Below are 23,250 nucleotides of genomic sequence, written 5' to 3'. Positions count from 1 at the left end.
CGCTTTCAACTCTAGGCAGTTGATAGACAACTCCGACTCGTCGGGCGTCCAAAGACCCTGGGCATGCTTCCCCTGGCAATATGCACCCCAGCCCCTCAGGCTGGCATCTGTCACCACCAGGCACCAATCGGGGAGCGCCAGCGGCATTCCCCGCCGTAACATGCTGTCCGAGAGCCACCACTCCATACTGAGGAGGGCCGCAGGGAGCCAAGAAAGTCTGCACTGATAATCCTGAGATACTGGAGACCATCGTTGAAGTAGAGAATACTGTAGAGGTCTCAGGTGCGCTTTCGCCCATGGCACCACTTTCAAGGTAGCCAACATCGATCCCAACAGCTGGACAATGTCCCAAGCTCACGGGCGGGGCATCCTCAGGAGCAGACGGACCTGATTCTGAAGCATGCACCGCCTTTGCTCGGGAAGAAACACACAGCTCGAGGCTGTGTCGAACCTGGCCCCCAAATATTCTAGAGATTGCGAGGGGGTCAGGTAACTTTTGGCCATATTGACGACCCAGCCCAGAGATTGAAGGAATGAAACCACTCTGGCTGTAGCTAGATGACTCTCTTTTTCTGAGTCTGCTCAGATGAGCCAGTGGTCTAGGTACAGGAGAACCCGGATACCCTCTCGCCTGAGAAAAGCAGCTACTACCACCATTATCTTGGAGAAGGTTCGGGGAGCTGTGGCGAGGCCAAAAGGCAAGGCCCGAAACTGGAAATGTTTTCCCAACACCGCAAACTGCAGAAACTTCTGGTGCGGGGGCCAAATTGGTAAGCTTCTTTCAGGTCCAGAGACGTGAGAAACTCTCCTGGCTGTACCGCCGCAATGCCGCACTCTTAAGGACTTGTTCAGCTCTTTTAAGTCCAGGATCGGGCGAAAAGACCCGCCTTTTCGTGGCACCACAAAGTAAATGGAGTAGCGGCCTAGACCTTGTTCGGCAGGAGGCACCGGGGTCACAGCCCCTATCTGGCACAGATTATGCAAAGTCTCCTCTACTGCCACCCGTTTGGCGGCAGAACCGCATCGGGACTCCACAAACACGTCTCTCACCGGAGCATCGAATTCTATTCCAAGACCCACTGATCTGCGGAGATTTTGGCCCACTCCTCGAAAAAGAAGGAAAGTCTTCCTCCGATGACAGGAATTGAGGAGGGGGCCGGCGCACCATCATTGAGAGGGTCGCCCCTGCACTCCAGGCCTAGAACTGGCAGCTGCGGAACGTTTGTCCGAGCGAAAGGAGTTTCTCTGCTGAAAGCGGGCACGAGAAGTGAACCCAGCAGCACGCCCCGGGCGGTTTCTTCTAGCTTCACGGAAGCGAGGTCTGTAAGAGGCAGAGGTTCCAAAGATCCCTGTGGAAGAGCTCTTTTAAGCATGTATGCCTTATGCAGCATTAAAACAAAATCAGGGGAGAAAACCGCTCCCTGACCGCCCCAATCCTGCCCAGGGCTATCAGCTCTATTATTAGCCTCACTCAGAGGACCCCCCCCCCCCCCCCCGGATTCAGGGCTCTCCGTCGCAATGGAGGCCGCGCCATGTGGAAAATCCAAAATGGCGTCAGCTGCCAGCTCAGAGCGCGAAAGATCGCCGCTCACCATGCTCGGGCCGGCTCTACCGTCTGTACAGCACGATTTACAGAGCCCCGCTGCTGATTTGCGCTTGCCACAATTTAGAACAGCGCTTTACAGTCTCCGCAGCCATCACCGAAAACGGCAGTAAAATTCAAAATGGCGGTTCGTGCCAGAAACGTCCCGATCGTGGGCCCACCCCCGAGGAGTCAGAAAACACTCTTACCTCACTAGACCGAGTATCACAGCTCCGGTCCTGCAGAAGAATCTCAAGAAAAACCTCTTTTCCAAGATCGCTGCGCTAAAGCACGACGCAACTTTTTTTTTTTTTTTTTTAAACGCTGTGAGGAAAGCAGAGGCAAAAGAGGTAAATAAATTCACTCCGGAGGCTCAGATAAGTGGGAAAGGCAGGGAAAGGCGAACCAATGTGCCTGCATCCACTGAGTGGGAAAGGACAGAGAAAAGCAAACTAATATGTCCACATCCATGGGGGCATGGGTAAGGCAGGGAAAGGGCTGACCTATGTGCCTTCAAAGTGAAGCTGCTGTAGCCTCTAACACCCCGGCTAACAACTGGCAAGCCAGGAGCCACCCCAGGCAGATTTTTGATGGAGCTCGAAGAAGCTGCAGCCACCCTGCTTGGGGAGATAGAGAATACTGAAGAGGCCATGAGGCGCTGTGAAAAGTTGAGTGCTCTCTATCTCCCCTGCTGGTTGATGGACATAACCCATACGCAATGGCTTCATCTGCTTGATGACAAGGAATTGTAGTTTTTGAAAGAATAAAATTTAAAAAATCTCACTCAGGATTTTGTAGACCTCTATCATATTCCCCCCTCAGCCATCTCTTTTAGAGCCCTAACCACTTTAGACTTTTCTAATATGAGAGGAGTTACATCGCCATCTCCTTTATCACTTTGGTCACCCTTCTTTGAACCTTTTCTAATTCAGCTATATTTTCTTTGAATACAGTGACCAGAATTGCACACAATAGTCAAGGTGATGCAACACCATGGGGCCATACAGAGGCATTATAACATTCATCATCTTACTTTCCATCCCTTTCTAGTAATTCATAGCATCCTGTTTACTAAGCTAAATGCCAAAGAATTTCACAAATCCATAAAATTTATGAGCTATCCGCACTGGTCACACGGACACATGAATCATCTCATGTGTAAAAATGGGTTAAGCCCACTTTTCCGTAAGACCATCCATATGTCTGTCTTGTCTAGCCTAAGCTCAAAAAGCGTAAAGACTGTTCGTACAAGACAGTCATCTACCCCACTGAAGGCCTGATGCCATGGCCTTCAGACTGGAAAACCAAGAGGTGGGCAAGTCACAGCAAATCTCCTTGGAAGCAGCAAGAATCCTCTACTTAGCAACTGAGAGAACCAAAAACCATTGCCAGTGAGTGTGAAGCACCCACACTCCAGTAACCTCCTGCTCAGTCCGGGCCAACAACTGCCAAAGTACATGAGATGACTGCACCTCCAGCAGGTGAGATGGAACCATGAATGATGTCCATGTGGGCCCAAGTGAGGCCTGGGTGTGCAGAAAAGATGACTCGCCAGCAGACCATAAGAAGGGTTGTGTCTAATGCCAAACCACACTCCCTAGAACTGTGCTAAAAGGTGTGTCCATCTTCACAACACACTAAAGCAGCAGTGCCAAACTGCAATCTTTGTGCAACTGTGATGAGGTGGCCACTGAGCCCCGAACCTGAAGGCCATACTCAGCAAAGCACCCATGCAAATTAGACCTGGCAGACAGACACCACCCTGTCTACCAGGAGACAACAAGAAATTATGTGATGTAATGGCCATGCGCCCACATCCAGGATCAATGGCCATGATTCTCGATGCCACATATAACCAGAACATTGCCATGGAAACTGTGGCTATGAAAACCACGAAGTATGGAGTGCTAAGGGAACTTTGCTCCAATGAAGGAGCCCACACAACACTGGGCCGCTGATCCTAAGATCACCTGGACCCTTCACACTGCCAGCTAGCTAAGAGCCAAAGAACTGATTGAATGCCTTAGGAAACTCAGCAAAGAGGACTTACACCAGAATATGCCCTCTCAAACTCTGAAAGGTTCAGTCAAAACAATCCCACTAGTAGCCGTCAACTGTCCACTTGGTGGAGCTGCACCATATTTGAAACAAATAGGTTTACTGTCCTCATAACCTGGAATCCAGACTCTAGAGACGGGGTAATGCCTATCTGTGGCATTAGATCAACTCTCCTGGTCATGTAGGAAGGGACAGTACCTTCAAGGATATTTGTAGGGATAGCACTAGACAACACTAGAGTTTACACTTTCTTGATAGGGAAAAATGCACAAACAAATACGTACCACATAACAGAAGTAGTGGTACAGAATATTTTGGATTGGGTGCACACATAAGTGTTTATATTGAGGCAGGGCAGACAGGAGGTACAAGGAAAGTTTTGTGTTTGACTGCAGTAAGAAATTGTGAACCCAGGAAAGAGAACACTGGATACGATAATGACCTGGTATGGTCCAGATACTGCTGTCCTTGTTCTTAAACACAGGATGTCACATCACCTGTAAACAACGAAACCTGTCCTGCAATCATGCTGACCACAGCCATCAGATAGATACCTCAGCTACTCCATGCTGCTGCAGAGAAGATCAGCTGAACTGACTGTTGAACACGCAACAAAAACAAGAGCTCTCTAAGTAAGACTATAACGAACTGAACTGTTACATTTCATACAAGTGTGTTACTGCCAAAGACGATCATCAGAACAATATTGAAAAGAAGTGCATGTATAACAAATGTTAATAATCAATGAAACAAGAGACACTTTATTAGGTACACAATATAGGTGCACTTATGACCCCAATTTCCAAGAGGTGGAATGATACAGAATAAAACTAACCTGCTTCTGTTACTGGGCTCACAGGTTTGTGCTGGAAAGGTCTAGAAGGTTCCTTGGTTTCCAAGGCTTTCATTTAATCCTTTTATCTTTGGCCTCAAATATTTATTATTATTATTAGCATTTGTATAGCGCTACCAGACGCACGCAGCGTTGAACACCTGATACAAAGAGCCTAGTTTTCTTATCTGACATACCATTGTTTACCACAGATTTCTAAAGGGCTTTACTAAGGAGCCATCACCAACCTTATCAGCAACTGACGGCGAGAAGCATTCCTTTTCTGTGTACGTGCACACAGTCTGATTGGCCACCCTAGCCAGATTCTGCCTCATTTGCACCAGGCAAAGCAAGAGTATAACTGCACTATGCCTTGGTATGTTTGAAGGTTTTTTTTTTTTTTTTACTCCATTAATCCATTTCTGTGCACTGTGGAGATTTAGCTGCAAGTCTCCACAGTCCAGACCCTTCATGCTATCTCCCTGTACAAGGGAGGCAAGAGCATGTTATGAAGATCCTCTACCTGTAACTAGAAGGTGTTAAGTTTACTCTGTTGGCATAATATTAAAGGTACTTATCATATCTACTTCCTCAGTGATTGTGCGAGAGTCTGTAGTTTTGTGCACATTAGTCATTCGAAAATACAAAAGAACCAGTAAGGTACCAGAAGGAGTTGCTGCTGTTCGAAATCATGCTGCACACATCTGGTATGTACTATATTAACCTGGAATTGGTGAAAGATTGTGAAATATACACTGACAATAGAACTTTTTTTTTTTTTTTTAACCATTACCTGGTAGTACTATGACCATAGTTGGCCACCCAGTTGAGCCTGAAAATTTCTTGAATTCTATCCATGAATTGAGACTTTCATGAACAGCAATCTGCTTTGGTCCAAATCCAGAGTTCTGGATAGTCCTAATAGGAATTAGCAGGCGGAGAACATCCTCAGACTGTGCAGTGCCACATTGGGGATCAAATTCTATAGACATCCACCGGACACATTCTGGAAAAGTCACCTGAAATAAACCACAGCCAGAAACTAACACACACATAAATATTATTCATATGTTCAGTTTTTCAGATGTATGCTACTTGTTTCTTTGCAAACTATAAATCATTTTATAAGTGTCTACCCTCCCTTCTCAAGCTCTCACCCCATCCTTGCACAATGGCTCATGTTACTTCCTGTTTCCTCTTCCGCTTCCCCTCTCCTCCATACACTTAAACTGTCTTTTCTCTCACCATTTAATTTTCTCTTTCAGGAATTCCTTAATATCAGGCTCTCTCTTATTCCACTCAGTTTACAGTCATTCATTTCTACTCTGGCAGATGTTAAAAATCAAATTACTGACGTGTAACTGGCGTTCTCTTCAAATTCTGAAAAGTAAGCAACATCATCTGATACAGCCAAGAATGAGAAAACAGGTTCTACAGCTTCAGTAAATTTCTAGAAGCTTCTATAGCATCACCATAATGTGCTATAAGAAGAGGTACGAGGATATGTGAGGACTTGAAAATCTTACCATTCACAAAGAACATCCGCTACAAGTAATTAACATGGTTTTCACTGAGAGCAGGCAGGATTACAAGTCCTAACCAATGGGAGTTCCTAGCTACAGGATGTCGTCAAGAAATAGAGAGAGAAAAATGAAAGGCACCCCAATGGGCGGTTATCAAAGCTGTTTTTGATAGCAAAGTCTTTTCTAGTTTTATAAATTATTTTTTTTATTAAATTATTTTTTTTTTAATGAAAGCAACCTGGAAATCCAATAAACAAAGCCTTAAATAGGATGGAGTTGTACTCTCAACTTCAGAGATATTTGGTGGAATGAACTAACCAAATGTGCTGTCAAACTGGGATTTCCTTTCCAAACAGTAAGGATGAATGAAGTCCAAGTAGCAGCCCTAAAATTTCTTCCATTCAGCCTGTGTCCAAATGGGCTACCAATACAGCCATGGCTTGAACATTATGAACCCTTACAACCCCCTCTAAAGTAAGGCCTATTTGGACATAAGCGAAAGAGAGTCTGCTAGCCAACTGGATGCTGTATCCTGGGCAACAGCTTCTTGTGGTTAAAAAACATAAAAAGCTGGGTGGACTTTCTAAGGGCTTTAGACCATTCCAAGTAGATGGCTATGGCTCTTTTACAATCTAGAATATGTAAGACATTATTATAGGCATGTGGCCTTTTGGAAAATTGTAGAACTGATTAAGGTGGAAATCTGACACCACCTTAGAAAAGAACTTTGGGTGTGTAGAACCACTCTACTGTTGAAAAACTTCATATTGGACAGATCAGTCATTTGATAAAATGCTAGGAAAAACCTTTAGCATTGTACTATTATTATTATTAACTTATGGTTTGAACGAGCATTGTACTATTATTAACTTATGGTTTGAACGAGGGCAGTTATAAGCTATCTTCTATAATAATTTTCACCTGCAACATTCTGAAGCTCACTCTGTGGGAGGGAAACACTGAAGGCTAGGCTGTCAGCAACACTCACTCTCACTCATCCACCATTCACTCTCACTCATAGACCCGCCCTCAGCCACGCCCCTTCCGGACATAATTCGCAACCCCAACGTTCTAAATGAAGCCTCAACCGTAAGTGTGAGGCGCCAGAGATATCCGTTTTTGACCATTATTGTGTGCCCCGCCCTCCCTCTCTCCCCTCCAAGTTCCAGCCCCCCACTTGCACCTGTAGCACGCTCTCTCCCTCCCCCCAGGCCTCCTACTCTCCCACCTCACTGGTGCCGCTGAACATCGCCCCGCCCTCAGCCCTCCCTCACTCACCCTCCTCCCCGATGTTCCCACTTGCTCGCGCTCGCCATCCCGCCACGCCAACAGCAGAACAACAAAGTGGATGCAGCACCTCACGCACGCTCTCTCCCTCCCCCAGGGCCCCCTTCTGTCCCAACTCACCGGCGCCGCTGGACAGCACCCTGCCCTCAGCCCTCCCTCACTCATCCTCCTCCCCGATGTTCCCAGTTCCTCGCGCTCGCCAGCCAACAGCACGACAACGTGGATGCAGCACCTCACATGTTTCCTTTGCTTTCAGTGTATGCGAATGACGGCTGCGCGGCAAAGGGGAAACAGAGATTACTGTAATTGCCTTCCTTCAGGGGAAACAGAGATTACCCTAATTGCCTTCCTTCCTTACACTGGACTACATAGGTTTACTTCCACTCCTGTCTACTAAGACACGGGAGGGAGGACGGTGAACGACAACGTGGATGCAGCACTTCACAGGTTTGCTTTCCATTGAGTGTATGGCAATGACGGCTGCATGGCACGAGGGAAACAGAGATTACCCTCCCCCCAACCTCCTAGCCCCCCTCCCCCACCCTCTCTCACTTACACACACACAGACAAGACTCTCTCACAAACACAATCTATCTCTATTCACAATGGAGAAGGGTAGCTAAGGGAAGTACAACGGAACAATGGCAATTGTCCCCCATACACTCTCTCTCACAGACTCACTTGCACACACAGTCTCTCACACATACACATGCCGAGGAAAACCTTGCTAGCGCCCGTTTCATTGTGCTCAGAAACGGGCCTTTTTTACTAGTTGTTACAGAATTACTTCCTCAAAATGAGATTTCAACAGCTGGGGTGGAACCACATTGAGGTTCCATGATACACGAGGCTTTAATAGAAACAAACATCGCATAAAGCTGGCAACTGAAGGTTGCATAGAAATGGGTTTACTTTCTACATGGTGATAGGCACAGACTGCACAGAGAAAAATCCTAATGGTAGCCAGGCATTTTCGTTGTTGATAAGTTTATCTGAGGAAATTCCTGGTGTTTGAAGATGAACTGAAGATGCTCTCACAGTTAGTGCACTTAAGTTGCCTTACAGCAGGTGGTGCTAACATGCGATGGCAGAGGATGAGTCGGGGGGGGCAGGGCTCAGACCAAGGTAAATTATGTATAATCATACCTGATAATTTTCTTTCCATTAATCATAGCTGATCAATCCATAGACTGGTGGGTTGTGTCCATCTACCAGCAGGTGGAGATAGAGAGCAAACTTTTGCCTCCCTATATGTGGTCATGTGCTGCCGGAAACTCCTCAGTATGTCGATATCAAAGCTCCATCCGCAGGACTCAGCACTTAGAGAATTACACCCACGAAGGGACACTCTGCCCAGCTCACCACCGCCGAAACGGGGGAGGGGAATCCGTCCAGCTCATCCCCGCGGAGCGGGGGAGGGACACCACACCCGCCGATGCGGGGGGATCTGGCTTATCCTGCAACCGCAACCGCGGGAGGAGCTGACTGACCCTAACACCGCCGAAGCGGGAGGGGTACAAAACTGCCCTACAGCCGCACGAAGCGGGAGGGAGTGCCGGCAGAATTTTAAGTCTCAATCCAGCCCCGTAAAACGGAGGGGAGAGGAATGCAGCAGCTCACTGTAACACAAACTCGTCTTAACTCTTGAAGAATCCAAGTGAAAAAACTTGAACACGAAGTCTTTCTGAAGTAACTGAAGACTAAACTTGAACCTGAAATGCAACCAGAATAAAAACAATACAGATATCTGGGAGGGGCTATGGATTGATCAGCTATGATTAATGGAAAGAAAATTATCAGGTATGATTATACATAATTTTACCTTCCATATCATCAAGCTGATCAATCCATAGACTGGTGGGATGTACCGAAGCAGTACTCACCCAGGGCGGGACATAGAAATCCCTGACCGCAACACTGAAGCTCCAAACCGGGCCTCCGCCCGAGCAGCCACAGTCAAGCGGTAATGCTTGGAGAATGTATGGGCCGAAGCCCAAGTTGCCGCCTTGCATATCTCTTCCAAGGAGACGGAACCGGCCTCTGCCATCGAGGCCGCCTGAGCTCTTGTAGAGTGAGCCTTCAGCTGGATAGGCGGCACCTTCCCCGCGGCCACATAAGCCGCTGCAATGGCTTCCTTGACCCATCTTGCCACTGTAGGCTTAGTAGCCTGCAGACCCCTACGAGGACCTGTATACAGGACAAACAGATGATCCGATTTCCGGAAATCATTGGTCACTTCCAAGTATCTGATGATGACTCGTCTCACATCCAGATATTTAAGAGCAGAGTACTCCTCTGGGTAGTCCTCCCTACGAAAGGAAGGGAGACATAGCTGCTGATTCACATGGAAGCGAGAAACAATCTTGGGCAGGAAGGAAGGCACTGTGCGAATAGTCACTCCTGCCTCAGTGAACTGTAGAAAAGGCTCTCGACACGAGAGCGCCTGGAGCTCGGAAACTCTTCTGGCTGAAGTGATAGCCACCAAAAAGACTGCTTTCAACGTCAGGTCTTTCAGAGATGCCCTTGACAAGGGTTCAAACGGCGGCTTCTGCAATGCTCTTAGCACCAGGTTGAGATTCCACGCAGGCACCACTGAGTGCAGAGGAGGGCGCAGGTGATTAACCCCCTTGAGAAAGCGCACCACATCTGGCTGCGAAGCCAGGGAAGCACCCTTCAGGCGGCCCCTGAAGCAAGCCAGAGCCGCTACCTGGACCTTAAGGGAACTGAGCGACAGGCCTTTGTCCAGACCTTCTTGCAGGAACGTCAACACTGAAGAAATTGGAGCAGTGAAAGGAGAAAGAGAGCCTGCTTCACACCACGCTGCAAAGATACGCCAAACCCTGGCGTAAGCCGTAGAAGTAGAGCGTTTCCTCGCTCTCAGCATAGTGGCGATGACCTTGTCTGAGAAGCCCTTCTTCCTCAGACGCTGCCGCTCAATAGCCAGGCCGTAAGACCAAAGGGGGAGGGATCCTCCATCACCACGGGACCCTGATGTAACAGGCCCTGCTCCACTGGCAACCGCAGAGGATCGTCGACTGAGAGCCTGATCAAGTCCGCATACCAGGGACGCCTGGGCCAATCCGGACCCACCAGGATTATCCTGCCGGGATGCTTTGCCACCCGGTCTAGTACCCTGCCCAACATGGGCCAGGGCGGGAACACATAGAGAAGCTCTTGTGTCGGCCATTGTTGGAGAAGAGCATCTACTCCCAGGGATCGAGGGTCCCGTCCTCTGCTGAAGAAGCGCGGCACTTGGCAATTGGCCGATGACGCCATCAGATCTAGGCTCGGCTGGCCCCAGCGCTTCGTGATGTCCAAGAACGCCTGAGCAGATAGCTGCCACTCTCCGGGCTCCAAGGTATGGCGACTGAGAAAGTCCGCCTTGACATTCATGACTCCGGCAATGTGGGCCGCTGACAGCTGTTCCAGGTTCGCTTCCGCCCACTGGCATAGACTCATAGCTTCCTTGGCTAGAGGGGCGCTCTTGGTACCTCCCTGGCGGTTGACATAGGCCACAGCCGTGGCATTGTCCGACAGGACCCGTACAGGCTTGAACACCAGTACCGGGATGAACTCCAAAAGCGCCAACCGAATGGCTCTGAGTTCCAGGAGGTTGATAGACCACTTTGCCTCTGCAGGAGACCAGAGCCCCTGCGCTGTCCTTCCCAAGCAGTGGGCTCCCCAGCCCGATAACGAGGCGTCCGTCGTGACGACAATCCACTCTGGGGACACCAGAGGCATTCCCGCAGACAACTTGCCTGTCTGCATCCACCAGCTCAGCGCCTTGCGCACTGCTGGATCCACGGGAAGACGCACAGCATAATCCTCCGACATCGGAGTCCAGCGCTGCAGCAGAGAGTGTTGTAGTGGTCTCATATGAGCCCTGGCCCAGGGCACTACTTCCATCGTGGCCGTCATAGAGCCCAACAGCTGCACATAGTCCCAAGCCCGAAGAGGAGAGGCTACTAGGAACTGGTCCACCTGAGCCTGAAGCTTGACAATCCGATTGTCTGGCAGGAACACTCTGCCCACTTGGGTGTCGAATCGAACTCCCAGATACTCCAGGGACTGAGTCGGGCGCAGCTGGCTCTTCTCCCAGTTGATGATCCATCCCAGGGAGCTCAAAAGAGCAACTACCCGGTCCACAGCTATGCCGCACTCTGCATAAGAGGGGGCTCGGATCAACCAGTCGTCCAGATAAGGATGGACTTGTACTCCTTCCTTTCGCAGGAAGGCCGCTATGACCACCATTACCTTGGAAAAGGTCCGCGGAGCAGTAGCCAACCCGAACGGGAGGGCTCTGAACTGGAAGTGTCGGCCCAGGACTGCAAAACGCAGAAAGCGTTGATGAGGAGGCCAGATGGGAATATGCAGGTACGCTTCCTTGATGTCCAAGGATGCCAGGTACTCCCCTGCCTTCACTGCCGCTATAACAGAGCGGAGAGTCTCCATGCGAAAGTGCCGCACTTTCAAGGCCCGATTGACCCCTTTGAGGTCGAGGATAGGCCGGACCGAACCTCCTTTCTTTGGTACCACAAAGTAAATGGAGTAACGCCCCTTGCCAAGCTGACTTTCTGGCACCGGAACGACCGCACCCAGGCGGATCAGATTGTCCAAAGTCTGCTGCACTGCCACAGCTTTGACCGGAGACTTGCAGGGAGAGAGTACAAACCCGTCTCTTAAGGGTCGGCAGAACTCCAGCTTGTAGCCGTCTCTGATGACTTCCAGCACCCAAGCGTCTGAAGTTATTGTGGTCCACTCGCCCAGAAACGAGGACAGCCGTCCTCCAATCTGCACTGGGGCGTGGACCAATACCCCGTCATTGGGTACGAGACCCTGGGGGAGGACCGGAGGGAGCACCTCCGGGACGGCGGTCTCTGCGAAAGGAATGCTGCTTGGGGGAGAAATTCCTCTTAAAGGAAGTGGGGGCAGAAGCACCCGACCTGCCCGGGCGGTACCGACGGGCTTCCTGAAACCGTCCTCTGGAGGTACCGGGACGAGCACTCGCCCGAGCCCTGACCTCCGGCAACTTCTTGCCCTTAGACGTGCCGAGATCAGTCACGATTTTGTCCAGCTCGACCCCAAAGAGCAGCTTGCCTTTAAAAGGCAATCTAGCCAGGCGGGATTTAGAGGCGTGGTCAGCAGACCAATGTTTCAGCCAAAGCCACCGCCGCGCAGAGACAGTCTGAGCCATGCCTTTAGCTGAGGCTCTCAAGACATCATACAGCAAGTCTGCCAAATAGGCTAAGCCCGATTCCAGGGCTGGCCAATCATTCCTCAAGAAATGATCCGAGGGGGAAGCCCGCTGCACCATAGTCAGGCACGCCCTGGCCACATAGGAGCCGCAAACTGAGGCCTGCAAACTTAAAGCAGCCGCCTCAAAGGACGACCTTAAAGCCGCCTCCAATCTCCTGTCTTGGGCGTCCTTTAGGGCCGTGCCACCTTCCACCGGCAATGCCGTTTTCTTAGTCACCGCAGTGATTAAAGAATCCACGGTAGGCCACAGATAGGCCTCACGTTCACTCACAGCCAAAGGATAGAGGCGGGACATAGCCCTAGCCACTTTAAGGCTCGCTTCTGGGACATCCCATTGAGCCGAAATTAAGGTGTGCATGGCATCATGCACGTGGAAGGTTCTAGGCGGGCGCTTAGTCCCCAGCATAATGGCAGAGCCAACAGGGGCTGAGGGAGAGACGTCCTCCGGAGAGGATATCTTCAAAGTGTCCATGGCCTGTAACAACAGGTTGGGCAAATCCTCCGGGCGAAAAAGCCGCGCTGCAGAGGGGTCATCCGCTCCATCCGAGCGGGGATCCGTCTCCACCAAGGAATCCGCAAAGGACCGTTGGGAGACCTCAGACACGCTGCCCTCATCTACATCGGAGGAGACAAATTCCTCCAAGGCCTGGGAATCAACCCGAGGGCGTTTACCTCTGGGAACCTCAACCTCTTTACCAGAGGAGGGAGCGGGGGCAGCGTTGTGCATGAGGAAGGCCCGATGCAGCAGCAAAACAAACTCGGGGGAGAAACCCCCCAGACTGTGCACCTCCGCAGCCTGGGCAACAGCCCTAGGCGCGCTCTCAACCGGCGCTCGCAATAGCGGGGGAGAGACATGCTGCGCATCCAAAATGGCGTCCGGCGCGAAACTCCGCGAAGGAGCCGCGCGGGAAGAACGGCTCTTAACTTTAGCCGCTTCTGTGCCGTCGCCCAAATTAAGGGCGTTCATGGCATTAATGTCTCCAACCTCAAGGGCGGCCCAAGAAGAAGCCGTCCGAGCCGCGTGGCCGGCCAAGATGGCGGAGGCGAGGAGCGGGGGATGGGCGTTTATGGCGGGAAAAACCGCCACGCCGGAGGAAGGACCGGGACATGCATCGGTCGCGAAACTGTCACCCACCAAGAGCGAATCCGGCTTGAAGACCCCCGCATCCCCTCTAGAAGCGCTCGAGCGACCCGGGGAGCGACCCTTTGCGCCCTCGCCCTCCGACGCCATGAGCCACGAGGAGAAGAATCGGGGAACCCCCGCCCGCTATAAAAAGGTAAAATTACCTGCTGTCCGCTCCGAGTTGTAACGACCTGGTGTCTCAGTGAGTAGCTGCAATAGACGCTTAAATAAACGTCGAAATAAACGCCTTTAAGGCCGTTCAAAAATTTTTTTTTTTTTTTTTTTAACGGAGCCAGCGGGAGGGGGGAGAAAAGGAGGGACCTGGCACCACCAGGTTTGCACTTGCTCAAAAGAGCCCTCAACCCCAGGCACTCAACAAAACCTAAAAATTAGGCTTGGAGGCCTAGCCAGAGCTGCTGCTGTGTGTGACCACCACCTGCTGAGATAGAGAACATACTGAGGAGTTTCCGGCAGCACATGACCACATATAGGGAGGCAAAAGTTTGCTCTCTATCTCCACCTGCTGGTAGATGGACACAACCCACCAGTCTATGGATTGATCAGCTTGATGATATGGAAGCTGGAGTTAAATGCCCAATTCAGTGTAGGGAAGAGGAGGCCCAAGTGATGGAATCCTCTCAGGGTGTCATGTTGGCTGCAGTACCTGAGGGGTACCTGAGGGGAGCCTGGGGAAGAGAAGTGATACCACAACAGACATTGCTACACTGTAATTGCCAGAAGCAGAAGTTATTTGAGGTAAGCCAATTTCAACCCAGAAATTTGAGGAGTCTGTGTTTTGACCTGGCCTGCTGCAGGCTAGGCTTGTGTACGAGCTAGAGATTGTACTGATAACTCTGGATTCAGGGACAAGGCCAGAGACCAGTAAGAGTTGCTGCAGAGCTGAGACACATTCATGTATGCTGTGGCTCTGCAGGAGCAGGCCACTCAAGGACAATTTACAGAACTACTTTTGAGTATTGCTTCCTCCCTTCCTGTGATGTGAACAGTAGCCCTTACCGGACATCTTTAATAAATATGATTTGCTTTCACTGTAATTTGCTGAGTGCGTGTGGCTCGTTTTACCTGGCTCTACAGCCTGCCCTTGCCACGTTACCACAGTACTTTAGAGCAAAAGAATTAAGAGGCTCAAAGGCCATGTGTTCCTTCTAGAACCCTGTGAAAAAAACAGTATGTTTTAAACCTGTAAAATTGCCTTTAACTCTTGAAGTGAATTTCTCTAGTTTTGCCAGCAGGTGATGCATGTTTTATGTTAAAGCTGTTACAGAAAAAGTGCATGCCCTCTTTTAGTTTTACTTAGTGAAGAAGTGAATCTACAGTACTGTGGGCAGTATACTTTTAAAACTTGTTGACTGGGCTCTGATTAGCCTGGAGATTGAAATTATCCAGCAGTTGTTGCTGGCTGTTGCTTCAGTCTGAGCCCGGGAGAAAACAGAGACAGATCTCTTTGCTGAGGCTCGTTGAACTATATATCCTGTTCTCCCCAGGTATTTCTTTTAGAAAGCAACAAATGTTTAGTTGGTGTTATAACTGATCCATATTTCAGTTACCTGTTATTGTTTGATGACTGCACCTTTTTTTTTTTTGCTCATTGTTCAAGTGACAATAAACCTGTTTGTTGACTCTGCCTGTCTGAACAGATAAAGAATCCTGGTGGTTTGTGTATTGGGTCTGTGAGTGTTTTCTGGGAACTGTGGGACCACTGGGAGTGTGGCCCCAGTAACTTAGAAATCACTGGGGATAATTTGAGAGTGGGAGACTCACCAGAGGCGGTTTGACCCAGTCAATGGGAGGAGGGTGCTAGTGTAAAGCACAAGTGGTAGGTGCAGGCTGACTTGAGCTGTGCTGGGGATAGACCCTCTAAGTGGCCGTGGGGTAACCCCAAATGGGTGGGATAGGCGTTTCATGACAGACCCGAAGTTTAAATGAATTACTGAAATTGGTTCTACCCTTGGACAAATGTTTTATGCTAAAAAGATCCAAAACCTGCTCCTTCTTAAGTACAGTGCTGAGTTTATGAAATGATTTAGCATTGGACTTAAGAGGGATCCAAGATTATTATGGATTTAGGTAAATTGAAAACCTGGCTATTTGAGCAAGCGTATTGATGGTTTAAAGGGAAGATGATTGGAATTTAGATATGAGGGGGAAGAACTGTTCTAGATGTTATTGTTACATGTATTTGAATTTTATATCTGAATTACTATTTTAATTGTATTCTATTATTTATCCATCCCATTATTTAGATTAAAATGGTGGAATGTAAGTACTCAAATTAAAACAGACAACTAAAGGCTATACAGAAATAATTTTATCTTCTATGTGAAATGCTAGTTAACATTAAGGTGAACTCCTAGCAGAGCTGTGTTTTAAACCAGACTCAGGCAGATGTAGGTTTGTGTGAAGGACAGGAAAAGGGATCTAGGGCCTTGCCATCACACCACTAAGAAAACCTCTTCCAGTTAAAAGAGTAAGATTGCCTAGTGGAGACTTCTAGTAATCAGAAAGATCTGCAAAATGTCAGGCAGATTCTGGGCAGCTATAGTTACCCTGTCACTATCCAGACTGTCAGGAAGAGATATCTGATGCTGGGATGAAACAGTAATGCTTGCCCCTACACAAATGTTGAAAAATTCTCCAGTCTGATTAGTCTTCTTAAAAGTCCTGAAGAAATAAAAAAACAAGTCTATCTTGACAAAAGGGAGCTATGAGATTCATAGCTCCCTGATCCTGCCTAAATTTTACAATTTTGCTAAGAATGTACTAAGAGCATATGCACACAAGACCCTCACCCCAATCTAGGAGAAAAGCATCCAAGGCAAGTCTGTCATGAGTCCCTATCCTGGAAGAGAACAGAGGCACCTTCTTGTTTGGAGGAAACGTGAAGAGATTTACTGTGGATGTGCCCCAATCATGGAAAATCACATTTGCTACTCCTGAGTCCAGAAACCACTCATGTATTTCAAATACATGACTCAACCTGTCTGCCATTGTCCTTCTCTACCAGATGTGTCCCAGAGTCATTCCATGGGAGATGGCCCAGGTCCACATTCCAACAGTTTACTAACGCAGGAGATATAAGCCTATTCTTCCTTGCCTTTAATGTAGTACATGGCTACTTGATTGTCCATATGGCCTAGAATTCTATCAACTAACCAATCTATGAAAGCCTTCAGAGCATTCCATACTGTCTTTAACACCAGACATTTATCTTAAGATATTTCTTTTGGGCAGACCAGAGACACTGAATATGAAGTCAGCCCAGTTTGGATGCATATGTGGTGAAGACAACTTGCACAGGAGGAATCTGAAAAGGAACAACTTTAGCCATATTTAATTGCCCACTCACTTGGACAGGGAGTCCCCGAGATGTCTGATGATTAAGGCTACATCTTATAAGCTCTGAACGGTCTAAGTCCACAGTGAGCATAAGTCTATAACGTTTGTTTCATTATAAGATGTGCCAACGGAGTTATATGCATTGTTGAGGTCATATTTCCCAACAACCGTAACATGCTCCTTGCTGACGTCTGACTCAGGTTTCTTGCACTATAGACAACAGCATGGTAATTCTTTCTGAACAAAAGTTTTCACCTGAGTCACATCTGGAAGAGTACCTATGAATTTAAATTGAGGTGACATGATCATGGGGGTTTCTGAGTAATTTCTGTTTGAACCGAAGCGATTCCAGCATGGATTTCTCTGTTCTGAGATTTATTTAATTTTTAAAATTTATACCCCATCTAAAACTAAGCAGCTTACAAAAAAAATGCATAAAATAATCATTCACAAACAAAAATTGAAATTAAACCATTAAAACCAAGACATAAAAATACCAAAGAACTGCTTATGGAAAAGCCTGCTGACAAAACCCTTCAAGAGCATTCATCTTAATACTGAAAAGAATACAACCCCCAAAAGAAACCATTCTTATCATTTGGGAAACAACCTTCTTTCTCAATACACAAAGTTTTCATCTAAGCATTAAAAAAGCCTGCATAAACAAATTAGTTTTCAAAACTTTCTTAAATTGTTACAATGCTGGACAAAAATGAATATGTCCTAGGAGCCTATTCCACAGTGCTGGACCTGCAACAGAGAAGGCACATACTGATGTCTCTGCATAAGGAATTGTATATGGTACTAGTACAAAAACCTACCTTTCACTTATCCGATCTCACGCAGTGCGCTAGAGTCTACACTTTTATTACTTGTTGTAAATACAATGGAGCCATGGAGATTGGATACTAGGCTCCTGATCAACCTAAGTGGGAAACATGTGCACTCTGAATCTCCATATATGCGAGCCTCTCATCATAAAAAGATAACTGTATGCAGGGCTCCATAGAAAAAGAAGAACTGAGGAGATCCTTGTGACAACACACTATGGAAAGTACAAAATGAATGTGATGCTCTAAAATCTTCAAGAAATTGACTACAGCTAAAAAGCTTTTTCCCTAAGCTGGGCTCCACTGGATGATATTACCAACTGTGAGACATGAAACCCAGCTTATCTGTAGAGAAACTTGGTCATCTCAGCATTAAACTCTGACCTGTCATACTAATATAGTATGTTCTAGAAAATGAGGTGCTCTACAATACATTTTGTCAAAAACGAAAAAGTACTCAAGTGCTTCACAAAACAGCACTAGGGACAAATATACAGAGCATTTCTGTAACTGCATGCTGTGTGGCAGATTAAAGAATAGAGAAAAGAATAGAGAAAAGTGGAGGAGTGGCCTAGTGGTTAGGGTGGTGGACTTTGGTCCTGGGGAACTGAGTTCAATTCCCACTTCAGGCATAGTCAGCTCCTTGTGACTCTGGGCAAGTCACTTAACCCTCCATTGCCCCATGTAAGCCGCATTGAGCCTGCCATGAGTGGGAAAGCGTGGGGTACAAATGTAACAAAAAAAAAAAAACTGTATTACAAAGCTGTAGCCAGAGTAATACTACGTATAATGGGGGTGAAACCTATTCAGGCACAATAAGTCCCTGCCCTAAAGAGCTTACAGTATAAATGGGCACTTGAAGCAATGTGAGAAAGTCACATTGCCAAATCACAGATGTGGCAGTAGCAGGTTTGAATCCTGTTTCTTCTGCTTCTCAGCCTACTGTACTAATCAGCAGATCACCCCTCCATGAGGATTAGTACCAAAGAGTTTCAGTCCAAGTCCTATGTTCTAGATCAGGGCTGTCCAACCTCAGTCCTCGAGGGCCACAATCCAGTCTGGTTTTCAGGATTTCCATAATATGCATGAGATGTTTGCATGCACTGCCTCCATTGTTTGCAAATAGATCTCATGCATATTCATTGGGGAAATCCTGAAAACTCGACCTGGCATGGGTCAAGGTTGGACACATACGCTGTTTCAACAGAATGATAATTTATCTAATCCATTTTTTTTTTTTTTTTTTTACTATGGATACCCTTAAACCGAACTAGTAGGTACTCACTCAGGCTGGGTTTGAAAACCATTGTTATAGGTGCTATATCATAGCTCTAAGGTTTTCTCTTTAACGATCTCATTCATATCCTCCAGCTTTCCAGTCACTCATGTCAACAGAAAATAAGTCCAGCTCTCAATAAAAATTTTAAGATATGTACCTTGTAGTGCATAACACTTGCTGGTTTGTAGGGGTGTTCGCTCTCTAAGACAGCATAGTGATTGGAGGTAGTGCAAGCAGAGAGCTGCTCAGGCTGGTTCCCAGTGGTGCTATCTGTGGACTGATTTGGATTGAAAGCAGGAGGTGCATACTTCTGGTTCAAAATAGCTACCGAAGGTAGCAATTGCTGAACTAGGCCAAAAACTTCAACAGCAGCCTGCAACAGGGAAAAAAAAGAATTGATGAGCAAATGGCATCCAGAAAATGGAAGGCTGTTTGACTAAGCATTATAAATTAATAGGATTCTTATGAAGTAGTTCTCTTTCCATGGGCTTATTAATTTAAAATTGATCATGGCATAAAAAAGTTGGCCCCAATGTTGAATGGGGCAATTTGTCATTAGGAGACAATTTTGAGGTCATAAGCATGACTCTGGAGATCTAGCTGATCGACAGAAAAGTCCTCTTCATCTGGTTAGGAGATGGAAGGGTATGTGGGAATGTAAGGCCTGGTGTCCTTGGAGAATAACAGCTACAGGTAAGCATCTTCATTTTCTCCGAGGACAAGCAGGCCTATGATGCTCACATGTGGGAATCCCTAGCTACCAGGCTCACTGAAAACAATAACCATTGGTCAATTGGACCATGCAATGGCAAAGTAAAACACAGATTAACCTGAAACTATGCACAATCTGAGTGGCAGTGCAGCCTGGAACAGAACAAAATGGGCCTAAGAGGGTGGAGTTGGAGTCTGGACACCAAACAAATTCAGCAGAACTATCTGTACAAACCGACTGTAGCATCAGGTATCCTGCTCAAGGAAGCAGTGAGATGTGACTGTGTGGACTGAAGACCACATTGCAGCTTTGCAAATTTCTTCAATGGAGGCTGACCTCAAGTGGGCTACCGACGTAGCCATGGCCCTAACATTGTGAACCTTGACATGACCCTCAAGGGCCAGGCAAGAATGGGCATAAGTGAAAGAAATGCAATCTGCCAGCCAACTTGAGATAGCGCATTTCCTGATTGTGACCCCCATCCTGTTGGGATCAAAAGAAACAAAACGTTGGGTGGACCGTTTGTAGGTTCTAGTCCGTGCCAAGTAAAAGGCCAATAAACGCTTGCAATCCAAGGTGTGCAGTGTGTTTTCACCAGGATGGGCATGAGGTCAGCGAAAGAATGTTGGCAAGACAATCAACTGGTTCAAATGAAACTCTGACACAACTTTAGGAAGGAACTTAGGGTGCGTGCAGAGGACTACTCTTGTGATAAAATTTAGTATAAGGTACATCTACTACTAAGGCCTGAAGATTACTGATCCTGTGAGCTGAAGTAACAGCAACCAAAACTAAGACCTTCCTGGACAGGTACTTAAGACAACAGGCATCAAGTAGCTCAAAAGGAGCTTTCATCAGCTGGGCGAGAACGACATTAAGGTCCCATAACACAGGTGGAGGTTTAACAGGGGGCTTTGTCAATAGCAAACCTTTCATGAAGCAAACAACTAGAGTTTGTCCAGAAATGGAATGAAATTTAATGTGGACAAACTAAAAGTGATGCTCATTGGAAAGAATAATCCGAATTACAGTTACCTGATGCTAGGGTCCACTGTACCAGTAAGCACTCAAGAAAAAGATCTAAGTGTCATTATAGACAACACACTGAAATCTTTTGCTCAGTGTGCGTTGGCAGCCAAGAAAGCAAACAAGATGCTAGGAATTATTAGAAAGGGATGCAAAATAAGACTTCTTGGTCTTATTCGCGGTATCTCAAGAAAGATATAGTGGAATTTGAAAAGGTTCAAAAAAGAACAACCAAAATGAGAAAGGGGATAGAACTCTTTCCATATGAGGAAAGGCTAAAGAGGGTAGGGCTCTTCAGCTTGGAAAAGAGACAGCTGAGGGGAGATACAATTGAGGTCTGCAAAATCCTCAGTGGTGTAGAACAAGTAGAAATGAATTGATTTTTTACTCTTTCAAAAAAATACAAAGACTAGAGGACACGCAATGAAGGGGATAGAACTCCTCCCGTATGAGGAAAGGCTAAAGAGGTTAGGGCTCTTCAGCTTGGAAAAGAGATGGCTGAGGGGGGATATGACTGAAGTCTACAAAATCCTGAATGGTGTAGAATGGATGAAAGTGAATTGATTTTTCACTCCTTCAAAAAGTACAAAGACCAGGGGACACAATGAAATTATATGGAAATAATTTTAAAACAAATAGGAGGAAATATTTTTTTCACTCAAAGAATAGTTAAGCTCTGGAACTTGCTGCTGGTGGATGTGCTAACAGTGGTTAGTGTATCTGGGTTTAAAAAAGGTTTGGACAAGTTCCTTGAGGAAAAGTCCATAGTCTGTTATTGAGATGGACATGGGGGAGGCCACTGCTTGCCCCAGGGATTGGTAGCATGGAATGTTGTTACTAATTGGATTTCTGCCAGGTACTTATGACCAGAATTGACCACTGCTGGAAGCAGGATACTGGGCTAGATGGACCATTGGCCTGACCCAGTATGGCTGTTCTTATGTTCCAGAGAACATAGCTAAATTGTTTTCCAGAACCATGTGGACAAGGGTGCCCAGGGAAACCATCCTGAACTTTTCTTTGACTAGGAATTTGTTCAGGGCCCTTAGGTCTAGGATGAGACGCATCCCTCCTCTCTTCTTTTGCACAAGAAGTACCTGGAATAGAATCCCTTTCCTTCTTGCCTTGATGGAACGGCTCAACCACATGGGCCTTTAGAAAGGCGGAGAGTTCCCCTGCAAGTACTTGTCTGTGCTGAGAGCTGGAGTGATTTGCTCTCGGTAGGCAATCTTTTTTGCCAATGCAGGGAGTAACCGAGTTGGAGTATTTGAAGGACCCATTGGTTGGAGATTACAAGGGGCCACCTTTCTTGAAAAAACGTCAGCTTCCCTCGACCGGCAAGTCATCCGGGACAGTCACTTTTACAGTGGCATCGACACTCCTTGGTACCGAAGAGGACGATGTTGAGTCTGCACATCGTCTCGGGGTCTGATCCAATGCTGCTCGGTCCCGGGGAGGGGAGGTGGGGGGGAAGACTGCATAGCGGTCGGCATCAAGGCAGGTGGAAAAACACTACACAGTCATTCCCAGTGTCTAAGGGTCTTGCAGCCATATGGACCAATGACCGATGCCATCACATACATCAAGGTTTCAGACCTGGCTCCTGATCCTTTCTGCCTGTGTTTCTTTCTTCATATAAAGACACAGAAGATGGTTAGAAGGGGTATGCTCAGGCCCTAAACACCTGAGATACCAAGAATTGGTGTCTTTGCCAGAGATGGTCCTACTGCACCGGGTACAATGCTTAAAGTCACTGGGAACATTCAATGACATGGAAGGAAAAAGAGCTGTGGCTAAATTAAAAATTTCGTTGGTGCCAAAAGAGGGGCAAAGCACCAGAGAAAAATGAAGGGCAGAAGCTGACCTAAGCTCAGGCTGAATGCAGCCTACTGAGCGTGGTAAAATAAAGAAAAACTTAAAAAAAAAAAAAAAAAGGAAAATAAACTAAAAGTGTGAAGGCACAAAAGAAGCTCTGTTAGAAAACCAAACTGGCAGCTGTGAGGAGAAAAGAGAAAAACGTGTCCACGCCTCACTGTGTAAAAAACAGAACCAATGGTCCCATGCTCTTGTGTTGGGCAGGAAGGCAATCGCGCTCCAAAGAGCTCTGTAAATGTTTGTCACAAGCTTCAGATCAGGCAACGCGGATCGCGTTACCCACATGTGAGAGTCATAGGACTGATTCTGCTTGGAGAAAATTTTTACTGCATTATTTAAAAAAAAAAAAAAAATCCATAAAGAAAATTTATATCCTTTAGTCATATAAAAAAAAAGTTAATAACACGGGTTAATTAAGTCTTTATAAATTGTAACCTTTAAAAATAAGATGATATAATATGAGTTTGAGACCAAAAGGTCACTTCTGTCACAACATAAAACAGTTGTCTG

The 23,250-nt window shown here is 47.0% G+C and overlaps 1 protein-coding gene across 1 annotated transcript in view; it reads right to left on the bottom strand.

The window, feature by feature from the left end:
- MYCBP2 (MYC binding protein 2) overlaps nt 1-23,250 on the bottom strand; it is a 937,772-nt gene that overhangs the window by 469,290 nt on the left and 445,232 nt on the right. Inside the window, 2 exon segments of the mRNA XM_030200587.1 lie at nt 5,266-5,491; nt 19,285-19,500. Of these exon segments, the coding sequence (XP_030056447.1) occupies nt 5,266-5,491; nt 19,285-19,500 (442 nt within the window).

Source organism: Microcaecilia unicolor, chromosome 4 (genome assembly GCF_901765095.1).
Source record: "Microcaecilia unicolor chromosome 4, aMicUni1.1, whole genome shotgun sequence".
Lineage (NCBI taxonomy): Eukaryota > Metazoa > Chordata > Amphibia > Gymnophiona > Siphonopidae > Microcaecilia > Microcaecilia unicolor.
The sequence above is the reverse complement of the archived record's forward strand: the minus strand, read 5'-3'. Positions and strand labels throughout refer to the sequence as shown.